The sequence below is a fragment of the Bactrocera tryoni genome, chromosome 2 (genome assembly GCF_016617805.1).
Source record: "Bactrocera tryoni isolate S06 chromosome 2, CSIRO_BtryS06_freeze2, whole genome shotgun sequence".
NCBI lineage: Eukaryota > Metazoa > Arthropoda > Insecta > Diptera > Tephritidae > Bactrocera > Bactrocera tryoni.
In genome coordinates, this window is record NC_052500.1 from 230,068 (window position 1) to 257,046 (window position 26,979).

At 32.9% G+C, this 26,979-nt stretch overlaps 4 protein-coding genes across 15 annotated transcripts; 2 read left to right on the forward strand and 2 right to left on the reverse strand.

The window, feature by feature from the left end:
• Nucleotides 1-287: 287 nt before the first annotated feature.
• Nucleotides 288-9,224, reverse strand: LOC120769601. 6 transcript variants are annotated; one of them, XM_040096677.1, is made up of 6 exons: nt 8,924-9,224; nt 3,650-3,912; nt 2,546-3,239; nt 2,121-2,477; nt 1,918-2,051; nt 288-665 (listed from the first exon to the last, which is right to left on the reverse strand). In XM_040096677.1, exons 2-6 carry the CDS (start codon nt 3,889-3,891, stop codon nt 383-385), a joined length of 1,710 nt encoding a protein of 569 aa, XP_039952611.1. In that variant the 5' UTR covers nt 3,892-3,912; nt 8,924-9,224; the 3' UTR covers nt 288-382. The 6 variants fall into 6 exon arrangements, with proteins under 6 accessions (XP_039952611.1, XP_039952614.1, XP_039952610.1 ...); XM_040096680.1 differs by lacking the exon at nt 8,924-9,224 and adding an exon at nt 8,816-8,832; XM_040096676.1 differs by lacking the exon at nt 8,924-9,224 and adding an exon at nt 8,726-8,807.
• LOC120769600 (embryonic polarity protein dorsal) lies at nt 5,272-22,316 on the forward strand. 7 transcript variants are annotated; one of them, XM_040096674.1, is made up of 11 exons: nt 5,379-5,487; nt 5,568-5,673; nt 16,159-16,206; nt 16,338-16,760; nt 16,832-17,217; nt 17,320-17,392; nt 19,466-19,567; nt 20,729-21,091; nt 21,247-21,318; nt 21,386-21,780; nt 21,845-22,316. In XM_040096674.1, exons 2-11 carry the CDS (start codon nt 5,655-5,657, stop codon nt 21,893-21,895), a joined length of 1,932 nt encoding a protein of 643 aa, XP_039952608.1. In that variant the 5' UTR covers nt 5,379-5,487; nt 5,568-5,654; the 3' UTR covers nt 21,896-22,316. The 7 variants fall into 7 exon arrangements, with proteins under 7 accessions (XP_039952602.1, XP_039952605.1, XP_039952608.1 ...); XM_040096672.1 differs by having other exon boundaries at nt 21,386-22,316; XM_040096673.1 differs by having other exon boundaries at nt 21,389-22,316.
• Nucleotides 22,293-26,893, reverse strand: LOC120769602 (putative E3 ubiquitin-protein ligase UBR7). Its single transcript, XM_040096682.1, has 2 exons — nt 25,830-26,893; nt 22,293-23,008 (listed from the first exon to the last, which is right to left on the reverse strand). The coding sequence occupies exons 1-2, from the start codon at nt 26,773-26,775 to the stop codon at nt 22,632-22,634; spliced, it is 1,323 nt and encodes a 440-aa protein (XP_039952616.1). The 5' UTR covers nt 26,776-26,893; the 3' UTR covers nt 22,293-22,631.
• LOC120769606 (radial spoke head protein 9 homolog) lies at nt 23,552-25,769 on the forward strand. Its single transcript, XM_040096686.1, has 2 exons — nt 23,552-25,057; nt 25,130-25,769. The coding sequence occupies exons 1-2, from the start codon at nt 24,710-24,712 to the stop codon at nt 25,625-25,627; spliced, it is 846 nt and encodes a 281-aa protein (XP_039952620.1). The 5' UTR covers nt 23,552-24,709; the 3' UTR covers nt 25,628-25,769.
• Nucleotides 26,894-26,979: the final 86 nt, after the last annotated feature.

Consider the following 26,979-nt stretch of genomic DNA (forward strand, 5'->3'; position numbering starts at 1 on the left):
AGCCGGCTCGGCCGTAAATTATCCCTACCTTACCTATTTATTTTCCACCTAACAACATTTATATTTCTTTTCCACCTAACAACAATAATGTTCGGTTTGGACGCATTGGAAAAATTTCTGCGAAGTGCGACTATTATTCAAGATTAATTATTTCTCGAGATATTTAGTCAATAATTATTATTTATTTGTCTTGTTCAAAGTTTTTTGTATAGTGCATATATAGTACATACATATGTACTTACGATTTTCTTACATGTTGCTACATGTATGTATGTGCACATATGCAGCATCTTTTTGTCAATTTAAAACAAAATATATAAAATAATAAAATAAATTAAAGAATATCAATTAAAAGTAAAAGGAAACTGCTATCTAATCATTGCTAACGTTTAACAATATTTAGTGCCTTTTCGAGTGTGAGGCCAAACGGAAATGTTTTAATCTTCGGTGGTGGTGTCGCGGGTAGTGTACAATAAGCAATCCAATGCACCAGATGCAGAGTGGCACGTTGATATGCAATCGAATTGTTCCAGCAACTACGTATACGGTTCCCCAATGTAGCAGCCAAACATTGTTGCAGAGTTTCTACTTCGCGGGATAGATTTGCGACTTCTTTGCGCAAATGTGACTCCACTTCCAAGCAATTGTCCAAAATCAGTGTTTTCCTTAAAAGCAGTACAAATGAGTAGAGTACGGTATTCAATGTGATATGTATAGGAAATGCAGCAATTTTAAATCTACTATACTAGTATGTTATATTTTTCAATATTATTATTATAAATAAATAAGCCTGTATATGTATAAGTCTCCAAATAAAGGTTATAAAGGTTTTGGTGTAATTTATAATACACTCCTCTCTGATGTTCAACTTGGTGTTAATAACAACAAGCTTGCAGTAGAACTTCGCAGCCAGTAACTGAGATTACTCTGAGGCTATATGGTTAGTATTGAATAATGTTAATTTGTTTCAAAATAATACTTACACACTAAATTCTAATAATGAATGTCTGTAGTGTTATTGGTACACTGTCCATGAAAATTCTTGCGTTTTTTATAATTATATCCAGCTATACATATGTACGTATGTGAGTATAAGTATGTAGTTTTTAGGATACGATTTTCGGGAAAAAGAATTGTCGCAACCATAGTGTTTATTGGAGTATGTATGTACATATTTGCATATCGCTCATGATACAGTCATAACTCGAAAAAGTCGATTTTTAAAGAGAGCAGTTTTCAATTATCTCTTATTTAGCAAATATAGCAAAACACCACAAGTTAACATATATGTATATATTGGACAACATGCTGAACGTAAGTGGACTAAATAGAGTGTACTAAAGGATAAACGTCTCCACTTTGAATTAAAAAATTAAAAGCAATTTCCCTGTCATAAGTTGAATGTGTTGTTATTGACGAAAAAAGTCATTCGACGATTGTAATTTTGACAACAATACTGTCCCAAAACACAATAATACTGTTTACAAGAAATTTAGCAATTTGAGAAATTTAATTACCTTTTTGCCAATATCGTTATAGCGCAAAATGTCTCGTTCTTCTGAAAAAAACTATACGCGATGACAATTCTGGCTAACTGAGATGTGCCGTTGCTATCGTTAAATAAATGCGACATAACAAGTGAAATAACGGCACATTCTTATCTCGACGGTTTATTTTACCATGCATCAGAATGCAATTTTTACACAATATGGTCAATGACATTGTACACATTTCTGCATACTCAACTTAAAAATAGCGTTTTTTGAGTTACGACACTATTCATGTAAATGAGCGATATGTAAATGTGCATATGTATTCAAATATGAAAAATTATTAACAGAACCGATTCAATTTATTTGTATAGTTGCCTTAAGATCAATTAAGAATTCATCTTAATATTATTCACACAATACTTACTGTTTCAATTCATTTATTTCCCATTCAAACGACTCCAGCTTAGTGAGCGCAGTGGTTAAAGCATCGTTCTTCTCCTTAATTTCATTCTGTAACTTTTCTTCCTTTTGCAAGGATTCATTATTTACTTCACAAATCTGAAATAGTACATTGTCCGAAAATAAGTGATAAAATAGAATTTACAGTGCGCATTTTAAGTAGTTTACTTCATTAATTAATTCTTTCTTCTGTGCTTCTAGGGCTTGCACTTTACGTTGCTCACTGGACAAATTCGCCTGTAACTCCCTCTGTTGAGCCATTGCTTTAAATAGGTCAGACTTTGTCTGAGAAAGTATTGCATTGAGACCGTCGAATTCTTGTTCTTTGATTTGGATTTGTTGTTCGAGTAGCGCTTTGTCCGCCTTTAAACTAATCAGTGAAGTCGTAAGACTCTCGCAAGAAGATTTGGTGTTGTTTATATCTTCTAAGGATCGTTTCAACTGAACACTAAGCTCATCATTGCGTTTCTGTTCAACACGAAAGAGGGTATTGAACACATGGAGCTGGTTCTTCGCTTTAATTGACTTTTAGAGTAGAAAATTTTATGAAATCCATGTTTAACAAATAAATAGAAACACGATCTTAGACTTACACCACGTTTTAGGTTGTTTACCTCCTCCATAAGCCGTTTTACTTCGTCTCGACGCTTTCGCCAGGCGTTTAACATGATTGTTGCAAAAATACGCATTCCGGCTACCTTTGGATCGCGATCCTGAATTACATAATAATAATTGTTCTGATCGAACATTTTGTTTACCAATGAAGTTTGGCTGGATACGCCCATGAGACCTGCTATATCAGAGGTTCTATTCGGCATTAAAGCACTGGGATTTGTTGAAAGTCCACCCAGCGATTGCGATTGTGGGGAAGCTAATAACGAGTAATTGTTTGCATTGTCCCGACGAGTTCGCTTCAAATCCATTTGCGTAATCGACTTACGGATACGAAAATTCAAAATAGCTGCTGTATTTTGACCTCGCAAGTAGAGTTGAGTTGTAGATGAGTTTGATGTCCTCGTGGCAAGTTCGAGATTTCGGGAAATATGATTTCTACACTGCTGCAGTTGCACCAAATTCGGAGTGGTCAAAGGCTGAACTTCAGTTTCAGATATTGTAGTTTGTTTTCTGAGCTTGTATTCAGGATTGTCTACCTGAACTTTTAACCTTGGAGATAAGGTGCAGAAGACGTTTGGTTTTGATAAAGTGGACGATGGGGACGGCTTTCGTAACGGGACACGAGGAATTTGAGATTTCAAACAGAGCGTAGTGGTGTTCTTTTGCTGCACACTGTGTAGATACGTTTTGAGTGAGGGCGTGTACGAAAAAACATAGGATTAATCTGGGTGGAGACTAAATTCTGATTTTTTCCTTATTTTATTATACAAGTGTCTTTTTAATTCGATGTATGCCAATATTATTTGATTATCGAACTAATAGCGAAATTTTAATGCAATTCTGTTGCACAAAGAAAACCCGAAAATTTTTATATTTACTGCTTTTGAAATTTTCAGTGTCGAAAAACTGCACAATGAGGGAACTGACTGAAAAGTCATAGCTCAAGTTGCTATAAACTTATGTATGTGCATAAAAATGTATAAAAAGTAAGTGAAGTTAAACGAATCTTAGCAAGTAAGCTAAAACTTTTGTGTATCAAAAAAATTGATTCGAAAGTAATGTCACAGACCTGCAATACTCACCCAACTTTTAAAGCCACTTTTTTTTGATTTCGTCGTCCAATAGATTTGCGCGGCTTTTTAATCTTACATGTATGCATCGGATTTTTTTCACACCTAGTTGAATTCTGAAGAGGGCTTCGAGGCTCCCCACCAGGGCTTGGAATTCCACTAGTAGAGGATCGATCAGTAGAGACTCCGTCCGTTTCGCTTAAATTTTCAATGGCCAAAGTTAGAGGTGGAATAGTGGTGAGTATTTCTGGCATATTGAATAATAAAACTTGAAGCTGTGGAAATGAATAATTTCTGAAGATGTTAATAAATGCAATAAATAAACAGATACAAATTCAATTGAGTTTGACACAGTTTTCGTTTTATGTTCTAAGAGTTTTTCAAATTCTTTACTATGATCTTTATTATTCCTTATTGCAAAGTGCTTTTGTTTTAAAGTATTTCACAACTTTTCGACATCTTTGTAAATAGTTAAGAAATAAAGTATGTATAAACAGTTATTCCAGGTTCAATTTAAAAATGTATGCATATTGCCACGGCGACTGAGTTTTATAAAGATTATGCTGCCGGTTCAAAGTTTCCAAAAAAGCTGCCATGATGTTGGTTTGACATTCCATACCTACTATATTAACACTCAGAAGAGATCCTGATTAGACCACAAGCGCTAACATAAATCTCACCATAATTTTTTATACACATATCTGCAGCCACCACTTGTGATCACTGATTTTCAAATACAGTAAAGTAATTGCGGTAAATCATATTCATACCTACGCTACAACCAGTCCTTACATACATACGCACATGCATTTATGTATAATAACTACATACATACATACATATGTATGTACATTCAAACAGGTGGATTTTATATAATCGCTCTTGTGCTGCAGTTCTTTTTAAACATACGCACTCAAATGTATGTACACATTTACTATGTATATTTATTGAGACACAATATATACATATATACATATGATCATTAAAGGAACCGTTCTTACACTTCATTAACCGCGAATAAATTGAATGAATTTTACAGTTAGTAGCACAGAATTCGTACGTATGTACATACGTGTATATAATACTTAATTTAGGTGTTATCTTTCACATTGTAGATACATATCTATGAATTTTTTGTGTATGTGAAGAAAAAATTGACAGCAGCCAAATGGCTGACTGGTCCAGTATACTCAGTTAGATTAACCGATTTAAAATAGTTTTATCTTTTCCCTACATGCACATACATATGTATATGTATGTACGTATTTATGTATACATACATACATATGTTCTATTATGTTTGAATGACCGCTTATACAGCTCGCACATGTCTATTTAAAGTGCCTTCATATAAACACGAAAATTCAAACCTATGTTTAATATAGTAGGCCATTGGCCTTTATAAAAATCTATGGATAGAACTGAAGGAGTTTTCCATGCTGGCCTAACGTAGTAGGTATATCAAAGCACTGAGACAGTAATGCGTTTGCGCGGATTTCCTTTTTGCTTGGATGTCTGTAGGAATCGGGGAGATTGGCAAGAACACTGAGTTATTGGCATTAACAGCACCCGTAGCCGCTAAATGTTTCATTGTCTGTTCGGCTACGACGGCAATCGGTTGATTTGAAAATATCGAACGGAAAATCAATTAGGTACTATAAATACTTACTTACTTAAATACATATGTATGTATGTATGTATGTACTTATGTAGATGGAATTATAAAGAAATAGTGCTACCGCTACTCCAGTAATTTACGTTGATTTTATATAAACGAATTGATCGAAACGATTGCACTGCAATAAATACAAAACGGTTTAAGCTCGAAAAACGTGTGTGATAATACATATGTACGTACATCCAAAATTGTTAAAATAGAATTGTGAAAAATATAAATTATTGTTTTTCAATGTAATTGTATTAAATACAGACACAGGCGATCGGAATATTTTGGTAATTAACTGCTTCTGAATATAAGGATATTAACTACTTTTCTGTAGTAAAACGACGTCACTCGATGGAAAACGATATTATGGGTAAGAAAAAAAGAAATATACCTGTAAGTCTTGTACTTACATATGTAAGCATATACATCGAAATTATTTTCAAATAAATTTTACTAATAACTGTGAATTATATGGGCATAAATATGAATATATTCATCACAAATACTTGACGGAAGCGGAATTAGAACTTCACTTCATTTCGATTTCAGCAAAGTGATCGCAATCAAAGTTCAGAAAAGATCTGATTTCTTCCAATCAGTAATAGTTATTCAGCTAATACATATGTGTGTGTGGTATATAATTCCTGTTATCCCAATATGTACGGGTCCATTTCCGTTTTATATAAGAAAATTTATTTCAAATAGACGAAAAAATTTCAATAGCCAGAAAAGTATTTTCATATTTCTAATCGAACTGGCATTCTTTCCCTTTTATACAAAAATTTCAAAATATAGCGATTTTTTCATTAATTTTTCTCGGTTTTGAACAGCTGTAACTTTCTTTCAACTTCCCCAAATTTAATTTTTTTTTTGGTTAAATGAAGCTTAAAATCTCACTTTTCCAGCAATATATGATACAATGTGAAGGTATACGACTGCAACGACATATATTGACTTAAGCATATTGATATATTTAGGATGTATTAAACTTGGATTTCCTTTAATATTTGAGGATATTTTTTTATTTCGAAGATTTCAGGGCAATTCATGAAATTCATTACAATAAAATAATTATTTGCTGAATGATTGATTATTAAAATGTAAATTTATTTCAATAAACTACCTAATTTAATTTTTTACTATATTCGTCTCAAAATAATAATTAGTAAATCGTAAAAATATTTCAAACCAATTAACAATATATGTTTTCGATAATATTATATACATATATATTTACATATATACAAACATGTATATTATATACATATATAATAGTATAACATATACATTTATATGTACATACATTTATGTGTACTTACTATATACATATGTATAAGTGGCAGTGCATTAAACGAGTGGATTATTTACGTTTTTGCTTTATACTTAAATATCACAAATAATAGAATTTGGTCAATTGACTATAAATATGAAATCGTAGAATATATTGAAGTGAAGCTCGAAAATATATGCATGTCTGACAGTATTCAACAACATTGCAATTTTTGAATGGCTTAGGTAACCTTTCAAGGAATATTTAAACATCCAAAATTTGTATGTAAATAGTGCAAAGAAAAACTTTTTTTTGTTAAAAGTTAACGAATTTTTGTTTGTATGTACATAAATATGTAGTTTTGATGTACATACATATTTAAGTAAGATGCCTTAGTAGTTATGGTATCAGGCCTTAAAATGTACACATATAATTTAAATGGCGAATTTGCGTGCATAACAAAATAGTATGAACTATTTACAACCACATTTTGCCCTATTAAAAACCGAAAAGCATGGGTTGCATAACCCATAAACTCATTAAAGCTATGAATCATGCTTTTAATTCGGGGAACCCGACTAGCAACAAGTTTCTATGCCCGTTGTCTCTCTAAAAATTAAATAAATAGATTCAATTTACCTCTTATTCACTTCTCTATTCGTTATATGCATTTGTATAAGTAATGGATAAACTTGTAGATATTCCTCGTTTCAGCAAGTAAAATATAAAACAAATAAGTATATGAGAATAAAATTCCATATGTGACCTGGTCTACGGAAAGGGGGCTTAGGTTTCAAAAAATCAATTTTTAACAATTACAATTAAAAAAAAAAATATTTTTAACAGCTGTTTCCCAGAAAACTAGTTTTCGCACGTTAGCTCCCTTTTCGTAGACCAGGTCACATATACATATGTATATAGCCAAACCTACTATTTTCCTTTACGCGAGTAGGAATTTTGCGATCTTTAAATGAAACTGATCGATCAGGTTTGCACATAAGATCACACCAACTAAATTATGTTACTCTTCGCTTACGTAATTGGCTGCCCTGCTTGCAATTTAATGTCGGAAAAAACATGAATGCAGACAAGCAATTGTCTCCAATGTACTAGTGTAGAAACTGTTAGGACTGAACTAGTAAGTTTCCTTTAATGTTATAAAGTTGCACATACTTGTATGTATATGAACATAAACAATTGTTTAAATTAAATACATTACTCGTGCATTATATATATATATAAATATATATACTTATGTATATAGTACCTATAATATACAGATGTAGAAATATTTTCGAACAATTCGGTTTGCACACATGCATACTTATGTATGTATATGTATGCAGACGGTGAGCGATTATGCGGAAATAATATTGGGTAAGTATACGCAACGTTGTACCAAACAATTGTTAATAAATATACATATGTATACATATAGCAGATGCGAAAAAATCACTCAATTATATATAATATTCGATTCTATTCACAGTTAATCTAGACTAGAATAGAAGGCGTATCTTGGTATTATATCTTAATTTAAACTATTCTTTGAAACTTTGCTATTTATTAAATTAAAAAAATCTAAAAATTTAATTTTGTTACAACAACAAATAACTAGGAAATCTTCTAATGAGCCTCCTATGTACGAAAGTTCTTCCAAAATATCTACTTAATGGCATAAATCTAACTATGTACCGCCCTTTAGCATTCTCGAATCTAAATTAGCTCTATGTAACGGAGGCAAATAATTTGATCTACGCAAATATCTTTTCTAGGAGACATTGAAGAATTTAACAGTAACGCGCACAATGATTGTTCCAAATCGAATCATTTGAATTATTTTCAAGTTTTTAAATGTATATCACATAGCAGTGCGACTGCAGAGCTGGACTTTTCATCCCTTCAAAATATAGAACTCGAGAAAATCAACATGTCTTTTCATATACATATGTATGTAACAATTCCTATGTTAATTATAAGGTTTTTTTTAACGCAAAAATTAAAATAGTGTTCATTTGCTCTTTCCATCAGTAATAGCATACTGTTCATAAATTAGAAGTACGAATTGCAGAGTAGTAAAAGTCATGCTTACAATCTTCGAGAGTCTCTCATTGGTATTATTGAATTATTCTCTTAGTGACTATATACATACATATGCTTCACGACCACACTAAAGGTGAATCACATTCGGAAGCATGCCATTTATTAGTACGTGTATAATAACTTGCTGTAGTTTGTTTACAGGTCAATATCATGCAATTTAAATGTTCCGCAACTTGAAAACCAGTTTAGAGTTCGACAAAGTTATTGCGTCACACAGTCCAGCAAAGTACCGAAGCAAATAACAAACCGTTGTCCACAATCAGCCACCAAAGAGACTTTACAACTGGTTTCGTATTTTTGCCACAATAATTGCAAAAACCAACAACATTTAAAAGGAAGCCACTAATACAAATACTATAAATCTGACTGCGTTTTAGCATTGTAAAATTGACTCTCTCCCTCTCACTTTCGAAGCACTATTCCGCATAATGAAAACAAAAACTGATCTACATTATTTGACTAGTAAAAAACGTGTTTGATTTTTAAAATAATATAGCATGAAAGCTTTTATAAGCTCTGAATTTATCGAATAGAACCTAAAGCAATTATTTTTAATGGAATGTGACAAGCGACCAAACCACACACAGCTAGTGAGAGAACAACTGTCAAAAGATCGCTCAAATCAAAACACCGATCAAAGCAGTATATGCATTGTCCAAGATTTGGTATTAAATTATTATTAAAAGTAAATACATATGTATATGGGGGCACACAATTAAACTGATATGCATACTTAAGCATTATATACATATAGTATGTACATACATACATATGTATGCTATATGTGAGCGCATACTTACAAACTAGTATGTAACCACAAATAAATATAAGTATGTGCATGCACGGGAGGAAGGGAGGCGATAAAAAACGTTGATAATTTTGCTGCTCAGCAATAGCTTACTGCGGGTCGAACTCAGTTGAAGACGCGATTCAGTGCTCGGCGGACAACGTGATTAAACAATTCGAAAGTGAAATTAGAAACACTAAATAACATTGAACAATTTATTCTTCTACCTTTTCTAAGTAAAATCGTGTAATAGTTTGCGGCTGTATCCATTACTCTGTACTACAAAATCGAAGCTAAATTGAATTCATAAGTGTAACCAGTAGCGCAAATTATCAGAGATTATTCCATGCATACATACATATGTATGTATGTTAGCCGATACCGCATGTATTAGTAAAAATAATATATCTAACATAAGCACATATTGTATATATGTATGTACATATGTAGATATATACACTAGTGTGGTGCGCATTGTGCGAAATATCATTGCGATGAAGTGTTAAATGAACAATTAAAAAATATTCAGTTACGAGTTAAGTGGAAAAAGTGAGTTGGCAATATTAACATAGTATATTATATTAGATGAAAAATAATGCAATCGCAAAACAGCAGTTTTAACCACTTTTAATAATGACATATACAAACTTATATGTACGCCTTTATTCCATACTAAGGAAAACGAAAATAATATACAAAGTCTGTGAGTTAAAAGAAAGCATATTACATTGAAGGTACAATTCCATATGTGCTCGTACTTCATAAAGTTACTGAGAGTATTTAATGATTTTTGTTACAGCAATATGAAAGCAATTCTCAAAAAATCACTTCTAAGCAAGTACATATGTATGTAAATATGAATAAGTAATAATATATACATATGTATTTACCTTTTTCAAATGAATATGTTAATGTTTGTGTGAGATCTCTGGTGCATTTTCCTGTAAGCAATCGTCGTAGACAAGAGCGTTAAGTGCGTGATGTGATCATCTGTCAGATAGGGTCCTAATAATTAATATCAAATTGGGAAAAGGTAGAATTGTAGGTGTACTATTTACATAAGCTTGTCATGAGAGAAGCCTTTCATAAATCCCATCGGCCATTTGGAGGCGACCCTCAACTTTTAAGACGTTTTATTTGTCGATTGACATCATGCCTAGACTAGTTGCAATATAATTATTTGCATTTGTATATGTACGTACATATATTTATTATGTATGTATGTATATCTAGGTTTGTAATAGTTTACGTATTTATGAACATACATAAATACAATGTATCAAATATGCATATGTACATTCTTTGTAAGTATATATTTCAAGATGCTCATAGAAATAAAGACGTAATAACAGATACTGACCTACATACATACTTACTATGCATGTACAGAAATGCATCTGTACATTATCAGTATGTGCTCTTACAAGAGAGTAACTAAAAGCATCCGAACTAATAATGCATATATTATTTACATATTTTTTTTGGTAGGTTCTTTATGCGGTATAAGCTTTATGTCACGAAAAATCATTGCTGAATTATTACTGATGCAGTTGATGAAAGTATTTTTGCTTTGCTTATACAACAGGCATTATCTTTTACATAGCAATATTATACCCCAAAAAGTAGATAAAATTACTTTTATGGAAACAAAACATTCTACGACATTTTGCTAGTCTTTGAAAATATCCAAAATCTGAAATTAACTAAGTGCACTTTCCACATTTTGAAATACTTCGTTTTGGGCTTTACAGTAAAAGTGTACACTCTGAATCTGCGGAAAACAAACCTAGTTCTTTGGGACAGAATTGTTATGCCTTAGCTAAAAAAAGCTAACGCAGCAACATGCCTCTCACAATCTTCTTTGAAAGTTTATTTACCACTTTTGTTACAAATGTTATTAATGCAATACTGAATATATACATGCATAGTATGTGTGTGGAGTGTGGATTAAAATAAAGAAAAATATTCTCAATTTGAATTGCACTATGCCAAATGCGTGTGTATGTTGTGTATGAGGAAATAACCCCGGATTTGCTTAATTCAAGGGGAAAATGTTGAATATTTAAAGAAAGTATTGGTTATCTGAAACGCCTACGAGTATTGTTAGTTAATAACTTCTGTTTGCTGTTGCAAGTTATGGGTGAAGTATCAGTAAGCCAAAACAGCTAGTTCTGTATAATTAAAAGTTCGCTTAAGCTAGCCATTTACTACGTTACTTTTACTTCACTACTAGTATTAACAATAATTCCATCTTGTCAGTCGACTGTCTTGTTTCCAAGCAACTAATATTTTTTAATGATTTATTATATGAGAAGATTTCGGTCAAACATTAATGAAATAAAATAATGGTGTTATAGTTTTCTATGTAGTTGGAATTTCTGGTTGTGAATTAATAAATTTCGAACCGATATTATTAGCAACCGCTAAATGATAAGATCAGACGCTGGTCGACGACCTAATCCAAAATGCGATATGCATTTAGGTAGAATAGTTATCCAATAAAACGAATTGTTATACATACATATGTACATACATTTTTATAGTTAAAAATAATTTAGTAAAAATTTTTAAAATTATTCAATTTGTATCAGACACACAGACATATTTATTTGTATGTGCATTCAATAATTTTAGATGATGCAAAACTTCAACCTCCCAGGTTTTCCTTTATCAGTATTATTTTTGTTCGGGGTGAAGATTGAAATCTTGTCGTGCGTATGTATATTACAAGTAGGTTCGCTTGTAGTTTCCCTTACGTCGATTGTCAAATCGGTTAAAAAATATTTAATATATTTTTTACTCTTTGCATTACTGTATCGCTAAGTAATTTAAACAGTTTAAGCACTTGTATGTCACATTTTATGCACAAAAACCGATTTCCACAACACTGCGTAACATTAAAGGTACTCCTTAAAGCAGGCTGTCATTTAGGCAATCGATTGGAAAATTACACCTCTCAAGCGCAAGTAATTCATAAATAAAGCAATAAGCAACTGCCTTTAAACTCTGGCACTCATATACATATGTATGTATACCTGTGTACAAAATGCCACATAAATCACACATAACTGTTAATATAGTATACATATGTATGCATATGCACCATACCTACATATGTACATGCATATGTAGTCCGGTAACGATTTTGGCTACATGCTTACATGTATGTATATACTATTTTTGAACTTGATCATTACGGAAATCACTTGCTATATGTAAGTACGTACCGGTACATTTGTATATACGTTTGCTATAGTGAATTGGCTTTAAAAGCAAAATATGAATATTTCATGTTGGAAACTAGTATTTTTAACATTTCTTTTATCGAGTTTTAGTTTTAAACCAAACGCGAATGTTGAATACCAATAACAGTTTAATAAATTTACATTTTCACTTAGAAAACTATTTATATCAATATATACATATATATACATATATTTAAAAACACTTTGTGAAGTGACATTTTTGTTAGTATGTAATCTGTATATATGTGTAGATATGGAATTGGATGTTAAGAGAATTGTTAACTCTGTAATTAAATAATTTTCAGTTTTTGTTTTAATTGAATATATAAATATAACAAAGATACCATCTGCGAATCCGACTGTATGTTTGTATACATATATGTATGTTTTGTACCCAAAGATAAATATATTGCGATAGATAATTTTTAGTTTAAACATTGGCAATATGCGTAAATAAAACTATACATATGCCAAACAATTTTATTTCTTAGTCAATAGTACGAACTTAAATAATGTACATATGTCCTTACCATATACTATATACATACATACATCCGTATACGTGAATCTGTATTTGTTTAAATGAACATTTGTTCATTTGTTTAATTGTTGCATATAAGAAGGTGCATACATACACATGTTCATCAGTGCAGATGCCGAAAAGAATTTTTCTCTATTTTTGACGAATTAAGAAAGTATACATGCTGTTTTTGTTAAAAGGTGTTCTGGTACAGAATTAACATACGAACAATTTAGTTTACAAATTCTGAAATGTATGTGCTGCGAAAGTCACGGTATCGAAACAATAACAACTTGTCGAATGGGTACATGTGTGCGTGTGATTGTAGGTGTATAAGAGTCAAAATCATTTTCCTTACGTACATAGATGCACATACATATATGTATATGTATGTACAAAATACGTATGTGAACACTTACGTAAGTATTTCGTTAGTAAATTTATGCCTTGCAATTTCGAACCAAAAAATCATTTTCAACCGAAAATTCCTCTCCATTGCGTTAGTTTTTGTTTTAATTTTGCCATGACTATCATCGATACAAATTCAATCAATATCTATGAGTTCAACAATGTTTTGAAAGCATTTTGGTTATATGCATATGCGGATTGTGTGATTGCAGAATTCGTATGTGTTCGAAAACGCCATAAATCGGATTCAACAAGAATACATATGTACATAGTTTCCGGCATTCGGTTGACCTGAAACGATTCGTTCAATTTGCCGTGGCATTGCTCCAGCAGGTAATAGTCGTTTATTTTCTGATCGGTGGTGGCCGATGCTTTCGAAATAGAAAATACCATAGAAATAAAGCAGATCTAGTCGAATCTGTAAACATACTTATAGTATGTATGCAATATATTTACAAATACAAGTGGTATGATATGGTAGGCAAAAAGCATCAAAGTAATAAGGTGGAAGCTTTTATTTTTTCCCTAATGATATAAACAATGCTAAATTCAGCATTCTATGAAAGGACAGTGATTCACATCGCTACGCTTTTACAAATTTTAGAGCGTTTCCAAATGCCCATATTATATAATGTTCCTTGCAGGGAAACACGAACTAGTAAAGTTCGATGTTGTTATGTGGACGAAAAGCGTAAGGGTTCAGAACATATGCATTTTCTAATGGTTTTATTATACATATGTATATTTGTAGATGTGTGTATAGGAATAAATTCATATTCATAGAAATATCAGTAAAACTTCATTTATGCACTGGGTTTATAAACTTGTTTTTGAACATCTCGCTTGTAAAAATAAAGCTTAGAGCCCGGGTAAGGACAAAGGATACTTTTTATAAGTACAAAATTTAAGTTTTAAATCATAAATGTGTGAGTAAAAATTTGCAAATCCATACATGCTTATAATACGAACTATACTGATTTTGCTCCTGAACCAGGCATTTTTTGTTTTTTTTTTTAGGACGAACCCGTCAGATATATTTAAAATCACAGAAAAAAATGGCATTGACATTTTCGTCGTCAAGGCATTGCGGATACTTTGCTAGATTGTGGGCTAAGGACGCAAATGCATTCATAACAAGCCAAACGCGATATCTAGCATGAAAATATGGCGGAATAACTGAATAATAAATATTTTCGAAGCATTGTACAGAGCAGTGATCCTTCCTAAAAAATAATAAAATTGCAAAATATTGGGAAGGGTAGAATAGAGCTGCAACCAAATACACAGTGCAATGAATTAAAACTGACTTAGTAATCATTCGATGAATAATATACCACGCGCATCCCAAAAGACCGATGCCGTAACCTTGCCAGCCGATTCTTTTGTCTTTCCACGCTTGAGAACCGTTTCATAATATGCAGTCCACTAGGCTTACTATCGATTGGATTGGGTTGATTTCACTGGTGCACAGCCCAAATTCAACAGAATTTTTTATCCGAAAACCAATGCTTTATTAACGCACAAAATGCTTTTTGATTTTTTTTAATTTAACATAAATTCACCCGAAATGCTATACCTCCTTAACTAATGGTCATAATCTAAATAACAGAAATCATATAGATGGTATTAGTAGTACTACCTATGTATGTAACAGCCACAGTAAAACGTGGACGGGTCCTCTAGTATTTGTACAAAATTAATGATATTAGCTTTGAATTTATGGAGTATTTCTACAGATCGCCGTATGATACTTAGATTTCCCATGTCCAATCGAAGCACGCACGTAGATTAATATACAAGTATTTGTGCATACACATATCGATATACAGTGGAAAACAAAAGTCCAATATCGACGCATATTACACGTGTCTGAATGCTTTTAGGATATAATAAAAAAGTTAACATCTGTCCAAATTACTCACATTATTAGCAAAGAGTGTTTTCTCGAGAGTATATGTAGGACTAAACTGAATAGCTAAGCACTTCTTAATTGGCGTAGACACCGCTTACGCGATTATAGCACTTAGCTAAGCACTTAGCGGAAGGTAATTTGTTAAATGTCTATTTCAGTAAATTTAACTAAATACCAAATTTAGATATTACTTTAACTCGCCAAGTTATGACATTATGAATATATACTGACCGATTTCATCAACTGTGTTAACCCAATTTAATGTATCCTGAATATATCCACAATAAGGCAAAATGGAAGTGGGGAAAATGTGTTATATTTATAGAAGTGGGCTAACACGTAGGCGTCACATGTATTCATGCAAATTTAATTATTTGAAAAATTGGCGTTAATAATACAACTACAAAATTTTTGAACATTTAAATATGATGTATAAGAAAAGTTGTCTTCCTTAGAGCAAATTTTCAAGACTTATATTTTAACGCAACAAATAATAAGTCATAGTAAAGCAATTATATATTAGATCATTCCAATCAAATAAAAGTACTAATTATTAATAAAGTATTATTAATTAATAAAATACTTAAAAATTCCATTGATCAAATTGCAGATAACAGCCGAATTATGGATACTAGTGAGCACGAATTGAGTGATATTAGTAAGTTTTACAAAAATAAACTACTTTATGTACGGGCTTCGATAGGTACACGCAATTTAATTGTTATTTTTGTGTACTTGCGTAGTAACCTAAATAAATAAAGAAACTCTAAAAACATAGTTTGCTTTCAGTTGAGATCATATCGCCCGAACTGGATGATATTTCAACCTCTTCGAAACCTTACCTTCGTGTTGTAGAGCAGCCTTCGAGAAAACCGATGAGATTTCGGTACAACAGTGAAGGTCGTACAGCCGGAAATATACCTGGTGAGAATTCATTTCAGGAAACCAAAACATTTCCTACTGTCGAAGTCGTAGGCTACGAAGGAAAAGCGCGGATTCTGGTCTCTTGTGTTACAAAGGATAAGCCTTTTCGACAACATCCACATCAGTTGGTAGGTCAGGATTGTAAACATGGTTATTGTATAAGATATGTTGGACCCGATACCCCACTACGTGTCGAACTCAGTAATATTGGAATACGATGTGTAAAGAAAAAAGAAATTTCGGAGTCTTTAGAGATGCGTAAAAGTAGGAAAATTGACCCTTTCAAGAGTAAGTGATACATTTATACAAATATGAGACTAACGCACTTAACTGGAATATAACAAATTGCAAATTTTTAGCTGGGTTTGATCATATAACTGATCCGAATTCAATTGAATTGAATTCATTACGTTTGTGCTTTCAAGGCTTCATAAAGGTTGGGAACGGTTGGAAAGCGCTAAGCCCAGTAGTGTCGGAACCTCTCTATGACCGAAAAGCGAAAAGTGAATTACTCATTAGTCGACTTTGTAGCTGCGCAGCCACTATTGATGGAGGAGATGAAATAATTTTGCTCTGTTCGCAAGTTAATAAAGATGATGTGAAAATTCGCTTCAAAGCGATCGATAACAATCGCGAAGTTTGGCATGCATACGCCGATTTTGAACCGTCCAATGTACATAAACAGACAGCAATTGCATTTCGTACACCACGTTATCCTCAGGCAGATTTGCCAAAAACTGCCAAGGTAAAAGTAAACGATCATACACATGTGTATATACATACATACATATATGTATATGGTGTCTTCATATATGTTTAAACAATAATTTTCTTTCCTACCTTACAGACATACATTGAGTTGGAAAGACCTAGTTTGGATAAACGGAGTGACGCTTTGGAGTTTGTGTTTCATGATCCAGGTACGCTATCCTTTGCCAGCATGCGTCGCAAACTTAAGCGAAAGCAAGAAGTGGATATATTTCAACATATATTGTCCATGGATAGTGAAACGACTGCAACAAAATACTCTTGCCCCCCTTCTGATATTGATTTCGATTTGGATGATAATGCCACATTATCAACAGAACGCACCGAGAGTACCGTTAGCAAGCAACATAGTTTAGATACACTTAATGAAACCGAAAGTATAGCTATAGCTCGGCGCAGAAGAGAAAGTATTACCGACGGTGATGGAGATATTGAATTTGATAGACCCAATGATATTGAATACGATTTCGAAGCGCCAACCATGAAATGTCAAGCTGTGGATGCAGACACTCAAACATCGACACCAATGGATGAGATACTTAAGCATCCATCACTAATTGAATCGCATTCATTATCCGCAGTCGATAAAATCACTGAATGGATGCACTCTAATGAGTTCGAACGAACCGACAGCTTGACAGTTGAAAACGGTGATACAACTTCAATCAGTCCAATAACAGTATATACCATCATGGCAAGTTTATCAACTAACCACACGACCATATCGACTGCTACTGACGACGACAAAACCATTACTGATCAAATGGATCAAGTGCCCGAACTCGATGATATGGTTACAGAAACAAAATCTCGACGGGGCACATTTGACAGCCCTATGATACAGAACTTGTCATTAGGTGGGTCACCGATTTTCGACAATAAATCCATTGAAACAATGGTGGAGGTAGTCAACACAAGAGGGGAAGAGAATTTTGATGAGGCCCCAACATATAAAAATTTACAAAATACTCTAAAAAATCCATTTTCTATTGATTATTTAGACACAAAAACGATTGGAGGAGCTACTAATGACGAACTTGACTTGGTGGTATTGAAAAATCCCCTCGCTCCAAAAATACGGGTAAATGTTGCCCAAACGCCTCCATCACCATCTTCTCCTCCACTACCTTTACCACCCCGTACACCCTCTCCCGGTCCTGAACAAAGCCTTCCTCCAATTCCACCGAAAAGAAAAACTTCACAAGAACTCGGTACAAACTCATCGGTCACACACAGTTCATTGGAACTTTCTCGCACAAGTAGTGTTTCCTCACGACAACCGTCACAAATAATCATTAAACGAACTCCTGATCAAAGTCCAACTAAACGACAAACTACACCCACTTCATCACCAAAGAAACGTCAAGGTTTTTTCTCTCGACTTTTTTCACGGCGCAAAAGTAAAACTGAAATAATGAGTAACGATAAATCCGTAAAAAATCAATCAACCAAAGTGACAACACTTTCTGATAGTAGGGAACCTAGTATTGGAAACTTTTCTATCGGTGAACCGAATCGGTGCTCCCTACGCTCGATTAAGTCTGCAACGCAACAAGTGAATTCCAACTATTTAGATTCCCACAACAACGTTGCTGAACGAAATGAGAGCAATAGAAATGGTAAACCGGTTGGTCGAAGTGTAAGTAGTATTTCTGGCAAGAGACCGGCACATTTAAATACAGACGTAGTTCACATCCCTCTAAAAGGTGAAAACGCTAAGAGTTTACCCTCTCACGAAGGGAAGGCTTTCACTTTTGGTCAGTATTTGGACCGCAGAACTCTTAGTGCTCTTCAATTAGCTGAAATACCCATTTGTGATGGGAAGATGGAACTAGTAGCTATTGCTGATAGACAAAGCATAAAAAATCTATGCGAAGGTGAATTCGGTGTCACGCTCGATCCTGAGGTAGATTTACAAGAGGCCGAACACTTCGCACTATATACGAGTATACCACCGGAGCGTCAAATCACTGCGAAAAATTCCGATACTGAGTTGCAGGTTTGTACGTCTATGGACGACGAACAAGCCGTAACAGCTGACGAAATCGCCAAACGACTGAACGAAGCAAATAGAATGCCAATTTTTTAATACTTGTGCAACATTTTTCAATTTAGGGAATTGCAATGCAAATATTACATATGTATAAGCATATTTTCAAGATCTGAAAAGATTCATATTTAAAACCACATAAATATTCGAGATGTCTCATATATTTCCATTATAGATCGTTATAAAAGAGAAAGAAAACGTCGGAAGATTAGTGGAGAAAGTCTCATAAATCAGATGAACAAAGATATGGGCTTAAACTTAAATTATCAAAGCATTTGTAAGTTGCATTTTATTTACTACACACACTTTTTCAATGAATATTTTGAAAAATACCTTCAAATGCCCTTTTTAAAGCATACGGCTAGGCCAATAACTATGTATTTAAAACAAACAAGCATCTAAAAATATCCATAGACATTTAACATTGGTACTCGGTGACCATCCATTATCTTCTCACCACCCATAGCATACATATTGCGAACATGCATAAACATCTAAACACTTACAGGTGCAAATACTTATGTATCAAATTCGACTCTAACTTAAATATGGTAAATATGTAATTTACATAGTATTTTATGTACTGCATTTATAATTTATAAAATACATGTATGTAATTATTGCCATCAAATGAAGGATTCGGTATTCGCGACAGATATGTGTACATATGTATGTATGTATATACTAATATGTCACAATCATCGAAGGTTTACTGTATTTAACGAATTCGGTACGTTCCAAATTATTGTTAGACAAATCGCAAAAGTTTATGTACTTATTCATTTTTTATTGACTCAATCATAATCGAATACCGAATAATGAACCTTATTATCAATAAAAAATAAACCATTGACTCTAATGAATATATGTACATACATTGTTTATATAAGTATGTACGTATGTACGTATTTATACATACATTTTTATTAAATCAGCTTCGCATATCACAAATGTATTGTATAGCATAATGGAAAATAAAGCATATAATCATTAAAAAGTAATTGCAATGATATTCAACATTAATTAGCAACATAATTGAGTACGACTAAATACGTTACCGTTACATTTCGCAGTAAGTCAGTATGTTTCCATCTATGTATGTATACGTGTATGTTAATAATATGCTTTTTTTCAAATATAAATATGATTATAAATAAGTATCTTCACACCATCGTACGGTATGTATGTATGTATGTGCATACAGACTTTTATAGTAGTTTTATTGTTATACTCACACATTTATGAATCAAGCACTCTTAATTTTGTATTTTACTAATTTGCAAGATCATTAATTTACAATTGTGCATGCACATATCCCTTACTTGCCTATTCACACCACTATTTTTATTAATATTTGATGTTGTAAAGCTTGACATCGAATCAACGCGGCATTAAAATAGTATACGCTTTAATATTATTTCTTTACTCTTTATTCAAGCAATGAATAATACTTTCAACTTGCCTGTCACCACAGTCACACATAACTACCAAATGCTACCGCGATCACAGTTATCGCCAATACCACCACAAAATTGTAATACAACACCGTCGCCTTCCCCCCAGTGTGCTTACACAAATCAACTAAGCACATTAATGCAGGATACCACAATTCAGGCAGCAAATTGTCAAAGGCTTCATGACCTATTTAATGATCGAAAAAACCAAGAACTTGACTACAACACCAGAGACAATATTAACACCAATTACCATTATTTTGGTACTGTACGTAACACTACCAGTGGTGGTTACTTTGAACGCATTAAAGAAAAAATTGAAATGGATAACAAAAGTGACATATCTGGTAATTTCATTGTTTTGTAATCGCACATTTATAAATCAATCACTCTTTATTTCGCATTTTACTAATTTGAAAAATCATTAATTTACAAATGTACATGAACATATCCCTTATTTACTTATTCACACTAAATGTATTTTTCTTACTCTTTATTGAAGCAATGAATAATACTTTCAATTTACCTGTAATCTCAACAACACAACCACATCTAGACATCAAAGATGAGCCAAGTGAGTTACACTTTAACGTTCAAAACATTTTTGAAATTATGCATATTTTCCGTTATTATTTTTTCAGTAGGCGCTGCAATGCCAATAAAGTTTACAGCAGTTGAGCAACATTTGGATCCATACAGAAGCAACTACCCAATGTCACCACAGTCACAGTTATCGCCAATGTCACCACAAAATCGTAATGCAACACCGTCGCCTATCTCACCTTCCACCAACGGTGCCTATACAGACCAACTATGCACACTAATGCAGGATAGCACAATTCAGGCAGGAAATTGCCAAACGCTTGATGCCATATTTAATGATCCGGAAAACCAAGAATTTGACTACACCACCAAAGACAACATTAACGTCTACAATGACAACACAAATTACCAAATCACGAACGGACATTATTTTGGTACTGTACGTAACACTACCAGTGGTGGTTGCTTTGAACGTATTAATAATACCGCAGTAGTATGTACCCCTGTTACACATAATATTCAGGTTACAGAGCAACGGCTCCAAAATCCTATTTCAGATAAGGAAGAGATTGAAAGAATTATATTGGATCTCATGCAAACGCCACTAACGCATTCACCTGCTCAATTAACTGATCCCGTGCAAAACAATTGCCAAGATAACGCAAATATCGATTTTTTTAACTAATTATCACAAATATAATGAGAAATTAATATTTGTTCATGGAATAAGGTTTGAAAATCTTTCTCTACTGTTTTAAAATTTAAAAGTTGACCGGTTAGAATTAGGCATTTTCTAATGAATATATGAATATATGTACATTTATATATTTTTATTTATGTATATATTTCGAACAATACACTTAATTATACTTGAGAACTTAACTGAATAAAAACAAACATATATTTTATTAAGTATAGACAACACCTCTGTAGTTAATGTGCATATTAGGTGCTTGGCTTTCAACATGTAGATGATACCGTAAGACAATAATAAAGCAAAAGAAATGTGAATAAAATGATTTATTTGTATATATGTTTTTACAAATACTCAACATTTTCATGGTCCGAATTATATTGATTTAATGAACCTTTTTAAACAAGAATTTTATTACAAATCTCATGAGACATTTTAATTTACTAATTAAATATAACTGTTATGCGATAATTTTGAACTATGAAATAAAATGTTTGTATATTGACTAATAATGTAGAGTCCGGAATGTGATTTAAAAAAATGAAAATACTGATTCGAATATATGTATATTTTTGATGTTATAAATTAGACACCGTGCAAATTTAAGTATGTATGTGCAAGGCTTTGAAACTTGATATATTAATTCACGATTAACGACAAAGATACGGTTGACCTAGATCAGCGTTTTTTTCACTCCGCATTTCTTGGAAAAAACGATTGATATCCGCTTCGGTGACAACTTTTTTGGAAGCAGCAAATGTTTGTAAATATTCCTTTAGTTTATCTTTCATGCGGTTATACTCTGTTATAGCGTCTATTTGCTGCACTCGACCAATAGAAGCTAATGCGCGTATACCTTGTTCATATGTAGACTCAATTGCTCCACGTTTTTTACCTCGCTCTTCATAAGACATGGCAGAATCTTCTGGATCTAACAAATACTCCACTTTTTCAGTTTTATAGAGCTCCAAACAATGAACGCATTTACATAAAGCCTCACGCCAGTCACATTTCCAAAATGTAGCTCCTGAAATCATTACAATTATACAAATTTATGAAATATGCAACTAATTTTCTCTAAGTTTTGCAGAAGATTGGATATGGGTCAAACCATGTCAAGTGGTCCATGAAAATTTCGAAAAATCACCGATTTTGAAAATGAGCAGTTCATTAGAAAGGGGACCAGACGCATACCCTGAGATATGTAAATATTTCGTCAAAATTCATCGTTGCGCAGCGCGCTCGTGTGCTCTCGACATCTGTGCCGCAAGAAAAGCATAAGCGCATTGCGCAACGATCGATGTGCCATACGTTTAAAGAGCGTTTGGGGGACAAAAAATTCAATATCTTTGGAATGGTATGAATGAACACAAAAAAAATTTCAATTGTTTAACAAAAAATCATGTAAAATATTATTATTTAAACAAAGGGACCGTAAAAAATATCTATAATATAGCACTATTATTTTTTTTACTTTACAAAATGTCATCGTTTTATCTCCAGTAGTTTATGAGAAAATTATTTTACACTTTTATCATGATCTAAATTTCAACCTTCAATAATTTAATCAAAAAGAAGAATTTTGACGAAATATTTACATATGTATGTACATATATCACGGGGTATGCATCTAGTCCCCTTCCTAGTGACCTGCTCATTTTCAAAATTGGTGATTTTTCGAAATTTTCATGGACCACTTGACGTGGTTTGACCCATATACTATATTGACATTTACATTATGTAAACAAATCTTCAAAGAAGAGAGAAATAATGGTTACCCGGTGTAAAGATTCTCTATGAATTTCAATTATATTATCTCACACATTGATTCGATATTTTCGGTTAAAAGTCAACTATAAGTACTGGTACCTAGGGGCTTGAACACCTTTGGTCCGGTTTGGATAATTTCTGGCCAAAGGATGACATATTCTAACGGCATGATTAGTGCAAAGTTTTATCTCGTTATATTAATTGCTTCTTGATTCGTATACTGGAAAGTGATATAATCAAATTTTAAATTGTAGTCCAGTTTTGCCCAATTTTGTACTGTCAGATAAAAAGCATATAATGTCATGTACTGAAGTTGAAATCGTTCTCCAGATATGCGATTTTACATAGTGGGCAGTGCCACACTCATTGTCCAATATTTTAATATCGGGAGTGAGCGGGCTTATGACCCGATATAAATGAGTATAAAAAGTTTAGAGAGGATATCATGATGATTTGATTTCAATGACAACCAATTTGAACCTTATCAAGATGGGATTAAATAACCGCTACAACAACAACCACAAAACATCAGTTATACTCTATATTTAACGTTCCGTTTCTATCCTAACTTCTTGGTTAAGATAGATAGATAAGGTGGTTATTCGGATGGATCCAAGGGTCTTAAACCGGAATTTGTCTCTCGGGAGGTTGATTAAATTTTTATACCTAATGAGGTTGTAATCACCCAAAACCACAAAAAACATAGAAAAAGTATTCTACTATTCCTACGGATTAAGTCGATTAAGTGGAAAAATCGAAAATATGCTTAGTCTAAAATCTCAGCTAGCTTAAGTTAATCTTTAGCATTTTGATGAAGAAATCGGTCCTTTACCACTTTATTTAAAATCACTTTATGCAAACATTTATCTAAATATATCTAGTAAACATTATTTTTCCAGTCAATATGTATAATTTAGAAAGGCTTAATATTTTTTAATGTTTTTTTTTCAGAGTAAAAATGAATATTGAATATTTCATTGAAGGCCTTGAATGTCTAATGTACTGCGGACAAAAAATAACACCTGAGCAAAAGGTTTTAATCGAAAATTCGCTTATAGTACTGCAGAATGAAAATCGATTCACAGGCATGTACTTTTGGGGTCGCATTAATGCAATAACTAGAGACTATTACATAGCTTTCGGCTATACCCAGGATTGCTTAAAAGACCGAAAATTCTTTTACACGCTTGATGGATATCAATGGATGATGTTGCCTTTTGTGCATAGTCCGAAAATTTTTCAAGCTACTATTTTATGTCGCGAACCTTTTTTAGGAGATCCGATTCTTGTAACAACAGTAGAATTGGTAAATCTTATGTGTTTAATAAAAAAAAGAACAATATAGTGTTTATAGGATCCTACATTATAGTGTTTATAGGATCCTACATTTGAAATCGATGCTAACCAAATAATCTCTGCGAATTTACCAGAGAAAGTTAAGCTAAAGGAAGAAGAGCGTTTGGCTGCCATAGTATTTATTATTACAGAGGAATGTGCAGTTTGCCCACGTGGAGCCCTTTATAAGCTTACGGATGGACGTGTTATACCCAACCAGATGTTTCGTGGCCTCAACGATCTGCAAGTTGAAAATATTTCGAACTACCAAATACTTCGATTACCACGAAACGATTTAAAGCACAATTTGCTGAAGCGCAGTGATTACAACTACGCCATTGATTTCTTAGACTGTATAGCCGATGTAATACCGCTTCGTCAAGCATTTTCTTTGAACTTAATGAGAAATGAACGCTTAATAATTATAAAGTCTTGTCTATGGCCAGGCATGACATTTTTTCATAAGTTAAACTCGCGTAAACATGGTTTTCTTTATTTTGGAGACGGCAAGAAAAATTATGATCTACTCTTTATGTACTAACAATCTCTAATCTCTAATTTCTTGTAGCTTTAGTTTTAAAAATAAAATAATGGATTTACCTACATTAACTATATTTGTAATGGCTTTGTTTTGTTTTGAAAATGCAACGAAATCACCTTATTTGTTTTGTTTTACGGGAAAACAATAAAATAATTTATGGTGTAAGATTAATGATGATACAGAATGCTATGTTGAAGCTTACCTCCTACGTAACCCGTTTTGGCTTTTGGACGAAGACAACTATCTTCATTAGCTGTATTCGAAAGGGAATCATTTTCGATCTTCCGTCGTTTAGCATCTGGAGCATCAGTATCTGTATTCTCATCAATATCAATAGTAGGGCTAACTTGCGATTCCACAATTTTTTCCGACGACATCGTTTCGACCGCATTCATATGCATTATATCCGAAATGCTCTTGTCTAAATCTGAACGTAATTTGTTGTCGTGATCTTCACACAACGAATTATTTTCTGATGTTACCTTATACAATGGTTCGTCCGAATTATCAAGTGCATCAAGTGCCAGCCCAGTATAATCTTGCAGAAAGATGTGTTTTTCCATACATTTTTCACAAATCATTTCTGCACAGATATCAGCGTTAGCTATTTTTTTTGTGGATTCAGACATATCTAAATGAATCAAATGAAACCAATCTTCGCAAACTGTGCACTGCAACATCACTTCTTCCGTGGTTCGCTCAGGGTCTGGGTATGGCCTATGACATTTACAATATAATCCTTGAAAGTTTTGGTTATATAAGTTTTCGGAATTACACTCTTGTGGTATTGGCAATCCAACATTAAGTAGACAGCATTGTTGGGTAGACATTTTTTCCGTGGGGCAATCGCAACGAAAATTACGTTTTGTATACAATTCGACAAGTTCGTGATTTTCGTGGCAACGATAAGAACATGCTAAACAGATTCCAGCGCATTTATTCAAGTCAGTACGACCTTCAGGACAGCAAGTTAAACAAGAGTAAAGAGCCTGCCTCTTAATGGCTCCCTGAGAATATGTGCAACATTTCTCATCTGAAGCGCCTAAAACAGCATTGTATTCCTCTTCTAAATCGTGCTCCTCTTGCAAGACATCAACCATTGTAACACTAGACTCATCTAAAGAATTTTCCGTCTGTTCAGAACTCATTGTAAAAACACCTTTTTTAGCTAGCTTTGTAATAAAACTTTTATACCGGTCTGCAACAAATACTTAAAAATGATAGAAAGTTGTCCAATCGATCTTCACAAATTTATAAATACATACATGTACAATTAACATAACTTGGCGCGCGCCCAGAAAGTCTTTTTATTTACAAGTTATCGAAAATGCTACCAGATGTAATAACTTTAC